The following is a 12,500-nucleotide window of genomic DNA, read 5'->3' on the forward strand; positions in this document are numbered from 1 at the left end:
TTAAGTAACTTAATTGGAAAGCCATTACAGCGGCGCAGCCATATTTATACAAGGGACTGGAGATATATGCACATCACTTCATTTGTTTCTGTTATAAGCATGAAAAACAGCTGTAAAAATATTTATTCTAGTTCATTTGATTCATAAATGAATAACTAAGCCTTTGAAATGGCACCTACCTATACCTTTCAGATCGGAATGGAACTGCGAGTAGATACGCAGCATATGGCTGGCAAATTGGCAATCCATGCATAATGTTCCCTAATCGTCTAACCCCCGAACATACAAGTTTGTTTGATATTGTTTATTTCGATAACAATAGAACCATGTACCATACAGCGAATGAAAGCAAGATTCCTAAGGAATATGGAGATTTTTACATTTTAAAAAACGGTTGAGAAACGAGAGAATTATGGACATCCTAAATCTCAACAGTTTTATGTGAGACCATACCACTACATCCGACTCAGGACAGATATTGCTGCATGCATGCATGCACTGTTCCACACATCCCCTTTATTTGTTTCTATTGAAAAACACCAGTAAAATAACGTTTATTGTATTTTATTTCATTCGAGTCACAACGAAGGAATGAGTTGAAATGCCACCAGCACCCTACGTGCTGCGTAATGCTGCGGCCCCGATGTCATGGTCTTAGCTCGTAGCATTGTATTGAAGAAGACTTGAATCGGGTGTGATACAGCGTATGAAAGCAAACTTTTCAAGGATTATGGAGATGTTTTAATTTTAAAACAATGTTGAGAATTGAGAAAACAATGCCTGTTTGAAATCTCAACCCATTTACCAAAGAGCTCTGAGACCTCAGAGCTCAAAGACCGCTGTTGCCATGTCTCATAGAAACAAGTAAATAGGTCTATAAAAATAATCCCAAAAGAAGTGCATATAACAGCGGTCTGCAACCTCTTTTAAATGAAGTGCCATGTTTTTATTTTCTAGATGGTGAGTCTGCCATATCAAGATTCATTTTACTGAGTTGTCTCAGTGCTTTTACTCTGAAAGCCATGACCCGGACCCTAAAAAAAGTTGACTTTACATTGCTAGCTTACATTGCGATCATTTTGATTTATACGATATATGATCCAAAAAGCGTTCATATTTTGCGGGAGAGACGGACGAAGAGCAGAAATGAAGCGCCAGTATATCGATCCGTTCATAACCACGGAGAGCGCCATGGATTAGGAGAGACGAGTCATTCTTTCCGCCGCGCTAACAGCTAAGTCAACGGTAAGCTAATATGAGCCCAGAGCGTAGCATACGGTAGCCGAAAGGCGAACTGCCCCCCCCCCCCCCCCAAAAAAAAAGGAAAAATTCAGAATATTCTTATCTCACCAGGTATCATTGGAGATGCGCTATAGGACGTCTCTAGACGTCTTATGTACAGCTCGGTTCGAATCCCTAAGATGTTTCTAGACGTCCTATACAGATTGTGTTTTAATGAATGAATGAATGTGATGCATTGTGAGCTGGTAGATCTGCTATTTTCAAAAGTAATCTTGGAAAAAAGCGACAATTGTGGAATGAAACATTTAATTGAAAGATTTAAAAACACAAATCTGTCATGGGGGTCACTGGCCCAACATATTTTTGGATTAGCCATCCTTAGTTGGACAAATGCATTAATCTGGGGGTCCTTGACATGGGAATGTCGCTGTGTGAGGATCACTGGTTTAAAAGCCCAAAAAAGCCCAAATAACCACTTTAGAAACAAGAAAAGCAACCACAACTACCAATATTTACAAGCAACGTTACAGAAAAAGAAGCCCAAAGTTGCTTATAATAAACAGACATGGCAACACTCCAGCAGCGCCTAGAACCGCTGAAGTGTAAAATCAAACAGTGCTTTTTGCATTTAAGAGGGGGTCAGACCCAGGTCCAAACGTTATGTGCCGAGTGTTTTTTAGGTCAAGGGGCTTAATAGCAAATTGCGCAAAGCGAAAATAATTAACATACGGATACTCCCACAATGCTAAAATATTCAGGAACGTCATATGCCATATGTGTGTGCGTTCAACACGGCTTCCATAATACGAAAGGGCGCAGAGCGAGGCCAATTTCTGTATTACCGCACAGGTTTAGTAATATGGTTGGACTTGCTTAATAGACCTGAGTGTCTCTATTCATAAAGCGCTGTATCTCTCAGTTAGAAATAAAACAGCTTACCCAGGTAGTCAACCAGGCTAGTACGATCATTGGAGACAAGCAATTGCAACTTCAGGACACATACAACTGCTCCATAACCAAGAAGGCAATTCAGATTTACCCACTCACCCAGATTCTACCCACTCACTTACAGTGAAATTAGCAAACGAGAGAAGTGTTACAACTTTGTACCAACTGCTGTGGACATTTTCAACCAGAAAATGTTGAAATAGTTCCACCACCTAATCCCAGCAGCACATGGGACGCACGCTGCGTTATGGGAATGCATTTTATATAGTATATATAATGCATTTGTGTATTTTATCTAATGTTGTTTTTATTGTTGTAAACTGACTGCCGGTGTGCCAAAGACAAATTCCCATTTGATGTCAAATTTTGTGGACAATAAAGTTTTCTTTATCTTGTATCTGTATACACCAGAACTAGTGTCTCTCGACCGAAGTGGTGACTAGCCAACCAGACTCATCTGGAACCAGGCTATAACCAACCAGGGCCCAGTATTCCAATATGGGGCGGGGCATTGCACAAACAAAACAAATCTAATACTAATATTATCCACACTGGATTGGTATTGGTATTGCTATGCTATAGGCTAGCCCTGTATACAGCTACACCAGAAGTAGTGTCACTATAGTGACTCTATCCATGGTGCTGAAACCTCTGTATAGTTACACTGTCTCTAGTGTCTCTATCCATGGTGCTGAAACCTCGGTATAGTTACACTGTAACTGGTGTCTCTGGCCATGGTGCTGAAACCTCGGTATAGTTACACTGTAACTAGGGTCTCTATCCATGGTGCTGAAACCTCGGTATAGTTACACTGTAACTAGGGTCTCTATCCATGGTGCTGAAACCTCGGTATAGTTACACTGTAACTAGTGACTCTGGCCATGGTGCTGAAAGCTCTGTATAGTTACACTGTAACTGGTGACTCTATCCATGGTGCTGAAAGCTCTGTATAGTTACACTGTAACTTGTGTCTCTGGCCATGGTGCTGAAAGCTCTGTATAGTTACACTGTAACTTGTGACTCTGGCCATGGTGCTGAAAGCTCTGTATAGTTACACTGTAACTTGTGACTCTGGCCATGGTGCTGAAAGCTCTGTATAGTTACACTGTCTCTAGGGTCTCAATCCATGGTGCTGAAAGCTCTGTATAGTTACACTGTCTCTAGTGTCTCTATCCATGGTGCTGAAAGCTCTGTATAGTTAGTTACACTGTCTCTAATGTCTCTATCCATGGTGCTGAAAGCTCTGCATAGTTACACTGTCTCTAGTGTCTCTATCCATGGTGCTGAAAGCTCTGTATAGTTAGTTACACTGTCTCTAATGTCTCTATCCATGGTGCTGAAAGCTCTGCATAGTTACACTGTAACTATTGTCTCTATCCATGGTGCTGAAAGCTCTGTATAGTTACACTGTCTCTAATGTCTCTATCCATGGTGCTGAAAGCCCCGTAGGAGTTTACATGGACAGCTATACTGGCACTAGTGTTGCGGTTCTGAAAGCACCAATGCAACATAATATGGACAGACCTTCCTAATTCCGGGTCAATGCTGCTCAGCCAATCAAATGCTGCTATTATGAGAAACTGACCCCGGGAAAAGGGGATGCCACCTTATGGGAAACTGCAGTCACACAGAAGGCCACACATGCAGTGGTGCAAAAGTACTACATGTTTTACTTTAAGTAAAAGTATCAATATTGCAAAGTAGAAATACTCTGTTACACACTGTGAGCTTGTAGATCAGCTATTTTCAAATGGCCGAAATGTATGTATGGCTTAAGTAGTTCATGTAGGCTTGCAACGTCTTGTAATGATTTTTTTTTATAGAATATTTTGTTGTTTACTTTGTAATACAGAAATTAAAATAATTGTAGTGGAGAAGTAAAAGTACAGGAAACTTGCACTTAAGTACAGTTCTTGAGTACTTTACTTCACACCACTGCGGTTTGGTACAGCTGCCGTGTGTGCTCACAGTGTAACCGCCATGTTTACTACAGAACTCCCCTTTTCCTTCGCTGGGAAACCAAATCACCTCGTTTGCCCTCCTGTTCCACTGAAAGTGCATGCCATGCCCCCCCCCCCCCCCCCACGGCCCCCCTGTCCCGTCAAACCTCCACCCCAGGTTCCAGGGGGAGGTTTTGGGTTGCTGTGGAGCCGCCGGCTGGCCGCCGGCTAACGTCCCCCCACCCTCCCTCTACAACCACAGCCGTGGGGTTGATCCAGAAAAGGTTGAGGACCACCGCCCTACAGCCCCCCTCCCACCACCACCACCATCGCATGACATCAACACTGCACTCCTTCACCCACATCCCGAAGCATGGCAGCGGCTCCGGTCTACCCCCAACGAGGAGGTTAAGAGTGGGGAGGAAGGGAGATTGCGAGGGTATAGGTGGGGTGGGGGTCTGTGTATCACGTAGAGGAGCCCCCCCCCCCCCCCCCTCATCCGTCATTCTCCTGAATGGGTTTTGAGGACAATAAACCTGTAGCACCCGGGACGAATGGAGACGGAGTGCGCTGTCACCTGCATCCCCCCTCCCTCCCTCCCTCCTGACGATTTATGGCTCCCAATTTCACTGATCTCCCGCGCAGAGATGACGACTGATAAACAGTGATTAATCCCCCTTACATCGCCTGACTTTTCGCTCCTCGCACCCGCCCCGCCCCGCCCCGCCCCCCTAACCCAAAATGTGTATTAAGTGAAGCTTTTTAAGGCAGATTCCTCAACAATACCATAACGAAGGACCCCTCTTATTTTAATGTAAGGGCACCTGTTTCTTGTTTTTCCTTTCCTCTCCTTTTGTAAGGAATATTGTCTGTTTTGTATTTGTATTTTTCTTCAAGGCTCCACATTAAGGCTCCCCGCCCACCGCCCCCACCCTCAAAAAAATGTATCTCTTATTTATGTTTCCCATCTTCTCGGCTGGCAAGCATATGTTGTCGTTTAGACTTGGCAAACTTGGGCGCCGGCGTCAAGACGACTTGAGAAATTAGCAGCCAATAAATCAACCTGGGCCCTCCTGCTTCCCCTGCCTGGAGTGGTGGACCACGCTCTCTCTGATTTATGACATGATTTGGGAAGCGTGTGTGTGTGTGTGTGTGTGTGTGTGTGTGTGTGTGTGTGTGTGTGTGTGTGTGTGTGTGTGTGTGTGCAGTGCAGTGCATGGCACACGTGCCGGTTTTGCACACACTTGTATAATGGCATTTGTAGTTTGTGTGTGTGCGTATGTGTGTGTGTGTGTGTGTGTGTGTGTGTGTGTGTGTGTGTGTGTGTGTGTGTGTGTGTGTGTGTGTGTATTTGTGAGAACCACAAGTATAGTAAGAATAGCCAAGAAAATGTATTTTGTAGCTATATATATAGAACTACAATTAGGAAGAGATTCAGGTTGTGTAGTCTTAGGCACTTAGAGGTTAGGTTGGTTTAGGTGTTAGGTTTAGACTTTTCCCTGTCTTAAACACAGCAACGCCACAGACCGTAACATAGCCGATCTGCAAGCTCACAACGTGTCACAGCGTGACTGTGTTTGAGGCGGTGCTCTCTACATGGCTTAGATGTGTATTTGAGGCGGTGCTCTCTACATGGCTTAGATGTAAGCTGTGCTGCAATGCACACAGCGGACCTGACTCCAAATACATACAAAATAAAACAACAACAACAACAACAACAACGACGAGATTACTGATGAGGCAAACCCCATGCATCTTGTAAATGCATATGAAGTCTGCGTTGCGACGGCGTTGTTCCAATTTGCCTCTAAATGTACAGTACCTAAAGCTCTGGGCATTGTGATACATCTCTAAATGTACCTAAAGCTCTGGGCATCGTGATACATCTATAAATGTACCTAAAGCTCTGGGCATCAGGATACATCTATAAATGTACCTAAAGCTCTGGGCATCAGGATACATCTATAAATGTACCTAAAGCTCTGGGCATCAGGATACATCTATAAATGTACCTAAAGCTCTGGGCATCCTGATACATCTATAAATGTATCTAAAGCTCTGGGCATCCTGATACATCTATAAATGTATCTAAAGCTCTGGGCATCCTGATACATCTATAAATGTACCTAAAGCTCTGGGCATCAGGATACATCTATAAATGTACCTAAAGCTCTGGGCATCAGGATACATCTATAAATGTACCTAAAGCTCTGGGCATCAGGATACATCTATAAATGTACCTAAAGCTCTGGGCATCCTGATACATCTATAAATGTACCTAAAGCTCTGGGCATCAGGATACATCTATAAATGTACCTAAAGCTCTGGGCATCAGGATACATCTATAAATGTACCTAAAGCTCTGGGCATCAGGATACATCTCTAAATGTACCTAAAGCTCTGGGCATCAGGATACATCTCTAAATGTACCTAAAGCTCTGGGCATCGTGATACATCTCTAAATGTACCTAAAGCTCTGGGCATCAGGATACATCTATAAATGTACCTAAAGCTCTGGGCATCAGGATACATCTATAAATGTATCTAAAGCTCTGGGCATCAGGATACATCTATAAATGTACCTAAAGCTCTGGGCATCAGGATACATCTATAAATGTACCTAAAGCTCTGGGCATCAGGATACATCTATAAATGTACCTAAGGCTCTGGGCATCAGGATACATCTATAAATGTACCTAAAGCTCTGGGCATCAGGATACATCTATAAATGTACCTAAAGCTCTGGGCATCAGGATACATCTATAAATGTACCTAAAGCTCTGGGCATCCTGATACATCTATAAATGTATCTAAAGCTCTGGGCATCCTGATACATCTATAAATGTATCTAAAGCTCTGGGCATCCTGATACATCTATAAATGTACCTAAAGCTCTGGGCATCAGGATACATCTATAAATGTACCTAAAGCTCTGGGCATCAGGATACATCTATAAATGTACCTAAAGCTCTGGGCATCAGGATACATCTATAAATGTACCTAAAGCTCTGGGCATCCTGATACATCTATAAATGTACCTAAAGCTCTGGGCATCAGGATACATCTATAAATGTACCTAAAGCTCTGGGCATCAGGATACAATCTATAAATGTACCTAAAGCTCTGGGCATCAGGATACATCTCTAAATGTACCTAAAGCTCTGGGCATCAGGATACATCTCTAAATGTACCTAAAGCTCTGGGCATCGTGATACATCTCTAAATGTACCTAAAGCTCTGGGCATCAGGATACATCTATAAATGTACCTAAGCTCTGGCATCAGGATACATCTATAAATGTATCTAAAGCTCTGGGCATCAGGATACATCTATAAATGTACCTAAAGCTCTGGGCATCAGGATACATCTATAAATGTACCTAAAGCTCTGGGCATCAGGATACATCTATAAATGTACTAAAGCTCTGAGCATCAGGATACATCTATAATGTACCTAAAGCTCTGGGCATCAGGATACATCTATAAATGTACCTAAAGCTCTGAGCATCGTGCATACATCTATAAATTACCTAAAGCTCTGGGCATTGTGCATACATCTATAAATGTACCTAAAGCTCTGGGCTGGGGGGGGGGGGGGGGGTTGGGGCAAGGAAGAGGTAGTGTGGGTTGGGGGAGGGTTTCAGGGGTTGGTGGTGGGAGGGTGTGGGGGAGGAGAGGGGGGGGGGGTGGTGAAATAAAATGATAGATGACTGCTTTCTGTCATGGACAGTTATTTAGAGGTTCGCCATAAAGCTGTCCGGGGAATGAACAGATTTTAGTCTAATGAGCAGAAAGGAAAGCCGTTAAAGTGGCCGCGATGTGCTCAGCACTTCTTCCAAATGAAATAGTACCATTTCGCCCCTCATTAAATGCAAAGGGGTTCATATAACATACAGCAATAAAACCCCCTGCATGTCGGAGGTAGAGAGAGAGAGAGAGAGAAAGAGAGAGAGAGAACGAGAGAGAGAGAGAGAGAGAAGAGAGAGAGAGAGAGAGAGAGTGAGAGAGAGAGAGATAGAGGAGGGGGCCCCGTGCACCGAGCATCGTGTCGTATCCTCCATTACTGAGCACCAGAAGGAATGGAGGGGCCCCCTTCCCTTTTCGACAGGGTATAAGGTGCCAACAAATCACTCACTCAATCTCCCTTATTCGGTTAGCTCTGTAAAAGTCAATCTGGCACACTTGGCAAATCCATCCGCGGCGGCAGCCTACACAATCAGATAACAGTTGCAAGGGGCGCCTGCAGTTGAAATCATATATATATATATATATAGTCGGGTGGAAAAATCAAATGTCTAAAACTGTTACTTTCCAGGACATAAATTCAAGGCTAGCAGATCTACAAGCTCAAAATGAGCTTATACCCCCCCCGCCCGCCCCTTTCTTTGAGCTTGTCCACCACCACCAGCCTCATCCTCCTCTCAGCGTGCACGGCACACCAGCCTCATCCTCCCTTTCAGCGTGCACGCTGAGCCACGCTGCAAGAAGCCTTTTTAGATCATCCACCGCTTATCTGGGACACGTCGTGTTCCATTCTGGATTCACTCTGCCTTTACGGGGGGGGGGGGGGGGTGGTCGGCTTGGGGGGCGGTGGGAGGGAGGGATGAAAACTATAGTTACATTTACTATAGTTACTTTGTAGATTATGATTACTATTACAATCACTCAGCCCTATAAGCATTTTGGCCATTTGAAAATAGCCAGATCTACCAGCTGACGTCGCATGAAGGAAAGGGAGTATTTTCGTCTCAATGTTGATGCTCGTGACGCTTCGATACAGAGACGGGGCGACAAGGTTCCCATCTATCTAACTATCTCCACCCACTCAGTAGGGATAGGTCACCCCCAACATGACCCTATCCATTACTCACCCTATGGAGACGTCTTTAGGTTTTTTCGCATTCCGGATTTGATGATCAGCAGTGGTTACCTAAGGAGACACAAAGGAGACTCTTTGTGTCTCCATAGGGAACCACTGCTGGTCATTAAATTATATAAATAGAAAAAACTAAAGTATTTTGGAGGGTGACTTGTCCCTTTAAGGCAAATGATGACTATAGCTTCATTTAAACAAAGCTTGGCAAGGCATTGTGAGTTTCTAGATCTGTCATTTAAACAATGCATCGCAACGCATTGCGGTTGCCAGTGTGCGACCACCATTACACAATGGAATATTAAAGTATGGTGTCTTACCAGCATAGAGTTCAGGTCCATTAGACAGCTCCCACTACTGGATTCAGCTTCCAGCCTGAAGGGGCAGGGACAGAGAGAGAGAGAGAGAGAGAGAGAGAGAGAGAGAGAGAGAGAGAGAGCTTTATCGACATTGGTTATCAAAGTGGGGGGTTCTAGGTGGTCCCCAGCTAAATGATCCATGCAGAGTTGTAACCAAGTGGACCCTTATACATCTTTAACACTGTTATTAAACATCTGCATTACTTAATTTACAAGTCTACACGATAATGTACATGCATGAATTGTTATCTTGATCAACATCTGTGGACAAAATTCGATATTACGATATTAAAAATAATTTAAGTCTGGGTCTTAGAGGCTAAATCAAATCGTGCGTACTAAGATAAATACACTGGCAATGCTCGTGACAATACCAGATCTACAAAATCACAATGCGCCACGCTGCACAGTGTTTGTGAGCTTGTAGATCGGTTATTTTCAGCATGCAACCAAGTTAAAATCTGCCATTATACGACGCCATCGAGGCCCGCCAAAGATTATTTTTTTTACTCGACAAAATCAATGGTCAATTTAGTCCAGGTGACTCAAATATCACAAAAAAAGTAATTGTATTGAAAAGACTACGACTACGACAACGTAATGAATAAGTGCTGTCAGAATGGACTCACCGTTCGTGTAAGGGTTACAACGTAGTGAATAAGGGCTGTCAGAATGGACTCACCGTTCGTGTAAGGGTTACAACGTAGTGAATAAGGGCTGTCAGAATGGACTCACCGTTCGTGTAAGGGTTACAACATAGTGAATAAGTGCTGTCAGAATGGACTCACCGTTCGTGTAAGGGTTACAACATAGTGAATAAGGGCTGTCAGAATGGACTCACCGTTCGTGTAAGGGTTACAACGTAGTGAATAAGGGCTGTCAGAATGGACTCACCGTTCGTGTAAGGGTTACAACATAGTGAATAAGGGCTGTCAGAATGGGACTCACCGTTCGTGTAAGGGTTACAACGGTAGTGAATAAGGGCTGTCAGAATGGACTCACCGTTCGTGTAAGGGTTACAACGTAGTGATAAGGGCTGTCCAGAATGGACTCACCGTTCGTGTAAGGGTTACAACGCAGTGAATAAGGGCTGTCAGAATGGACTCACCGTTCATGTAAGGGTTACAACGTAGTGAATAAGGGCTGTCAGAATGGACTCACCGTTCGTGTAAGGGTTACAACATAGTGAATAAGGGCTGTCAGAATGGACTCACCGTTCATGTAAGGGGTACAACGTAGTGAATAAGGGCTGTCAGAATGGACTCACCGTTCGTGTAAGGGGTACAAACGTAGTGAATAAGGGCTGTCAGAATGGACTCACCGTTCGTGTAAGGGTTACAACGTAGTGAATAAGGGCTGTCAGAATGGACTCACCGTTCGTGTAAGGGGTAACAACGTAGTGAATAAGGGCTGTCAGAATGGACTCACCGTTCGTGTAAGGGGTACAACGTATAGTGAATAAGGGCTGTCAGAATGGACTCACCGTTCGTGTAAGGGTTACAACGTAGTGAATAAGGGCTGTCAGAATGGACTCCACCGTTCGTGTAAGGGTTACAACGTAGTGAATAAGGGCTGTCAGAATGGACTCACCGTTCGCGTAAGGGTTACAACATAGTGAATAAGGGCTGTCAGAATGGACTCACCGTTCATGTAAGGGGTTACAACGTAGTGAATAAGGGCTGTCAGAATGGACTCACCGTTCGTGTAAGGGTTACAACATAGTGAATAAGTGCTGTCAGAATGACTCACCGTTCGTGTAAGGGTTACAACGTAGTGAATAAGGGCTGTCAGAATGGACTCACCGTTCGTGTAAGGTTACAACGTAGTGAATAAGGGCTGTCAGAATGGACTCACCGTTCGTGTAAGGGTTGGCCACTTTCTTGTTGGTCATGACCCGCGCTGTAGCGTTGTTCACCCTGTCGTTCACATGGACAATGCAGAGGTCAAAACACACAACAATGAGCAGTTCAATGGACAGGGAACAAAACTAAATATAACAAACAAACACATTTCTTACAAAACAAAAAAGGGATTGTGCAAAAAACAAAAGGGCTCAGCAAGAGGCTCCGATGGGACAAAGGCCTGGAATCACCCTCATGCCAATGCGTTGTGCGTTCATCGATTTGTTTTTCATTTCAATTATAGTCAAAACAAGAATGGCATGCACCATGGCATGCACCAATTACCTACGGATGTGAAGAAGAAGAAAAGAAACAACACGACCATCCATTTGTTGGAGAATCAAATGGATTGACAATAAATAAAGGACATTTCTATTGACCCGATGGAAATGACTGGATAAGGTCCAAGCCCAGAGCAATCAAGGGTGGGGTCGCATCACCTCAACTGGTCCAATGTAGATTAGATTATTATTTTATTGCATTCCTACTTCACCATTTCCATTCTTCCTAGAATTGGTCCTCAGACTCCTCACGTTATAATACGTTAACATTTATGTCTACTCGGTCTGTGTCTCAGAAGAGACCCAAACCCGCCTACCCAGTTACATCATCAATGGGGATTCCAAGCTAATAGAAACGTCAGAATTTTACGTCCTGGAAATCAATAAAAGATCAAAGAAAACAAAATCAATACATCTTGTTTGAAATGGCCACAACTGCCTACCGATGATGTTACTGGTAGGATGTTACTGTACTGTCCAGAGCCCTCCTCTGAGAAACAGAGTGAGTAGACAGAAATGGTATCATAATAAAGATATAGGTTGACAATTGGTGAAGTCGTCCTTTAAGTAAAAGAAACAATACCACAATTGGTGTACGGCACTGGCATTTTCAAAATGTGTGACATTTCTAAAAGGGCTAACTTACAAGCTCACAACACGCATATATGAGCTTGTAGATCAGCAATCTTTGTATAACCTAATTATAAAATAGCTTTAACCTATGTGTTGTAATAACAATCTAAATCTGCAAAGTAACTACAGTAAATAAAGCTATCAAATAAATGTGGTGGAGAAAAAAAGTACTACCAATATATTTGCCTGTGAAAATAGTGGAGCTACTGCTGGACAGTAATAGTACCTACAAATTGTACTCAAGTACAGAACTTGAGTAAATGTACTTAGAGTACTTGCCACCACTGGGTGTGGGTGGGGTATGGGTGAAAGCAAACGGTACTT

General features: G+C 43.4%; 1 protein-coding gene across 1 annotated transcript in view; it reads right to left on the reverse strand.

Moving 5' to 3' along the window:
• Positions 1-12,500, reverse strand: part of rbfox3a (RNA binding fox-1 homolog 3a) — a gene marked incomplete at its 3' end in the record, with an annotated part of 297,768 nt that overhangs the window by 32,214 nt on the left and 253,054 nt on the right. The window contains 3 exon segments of the mRNA XM_083779538.1: positions 9,323-9,344; positions 9,346-9,377; positions 11,216-11,276. Of these exon segments, the coding sequence (XP_083635664.1) occupies positions 9,323-9,344; positions 9,346-9,377; positions 11,216-11,276 (115 nt within the window).

This window comes from Protomyctophum parallelum (assembly GCF_964188405.1).
Source record: "Protomyctophum parallelum genome assembly, chromosome: 13".
NCBI lineage: Eukaryota > Metazoa > Chordata > Actinopteri > Myctophiformes > Myctophidae > Protomyctophum > Protomyctophum parallelum.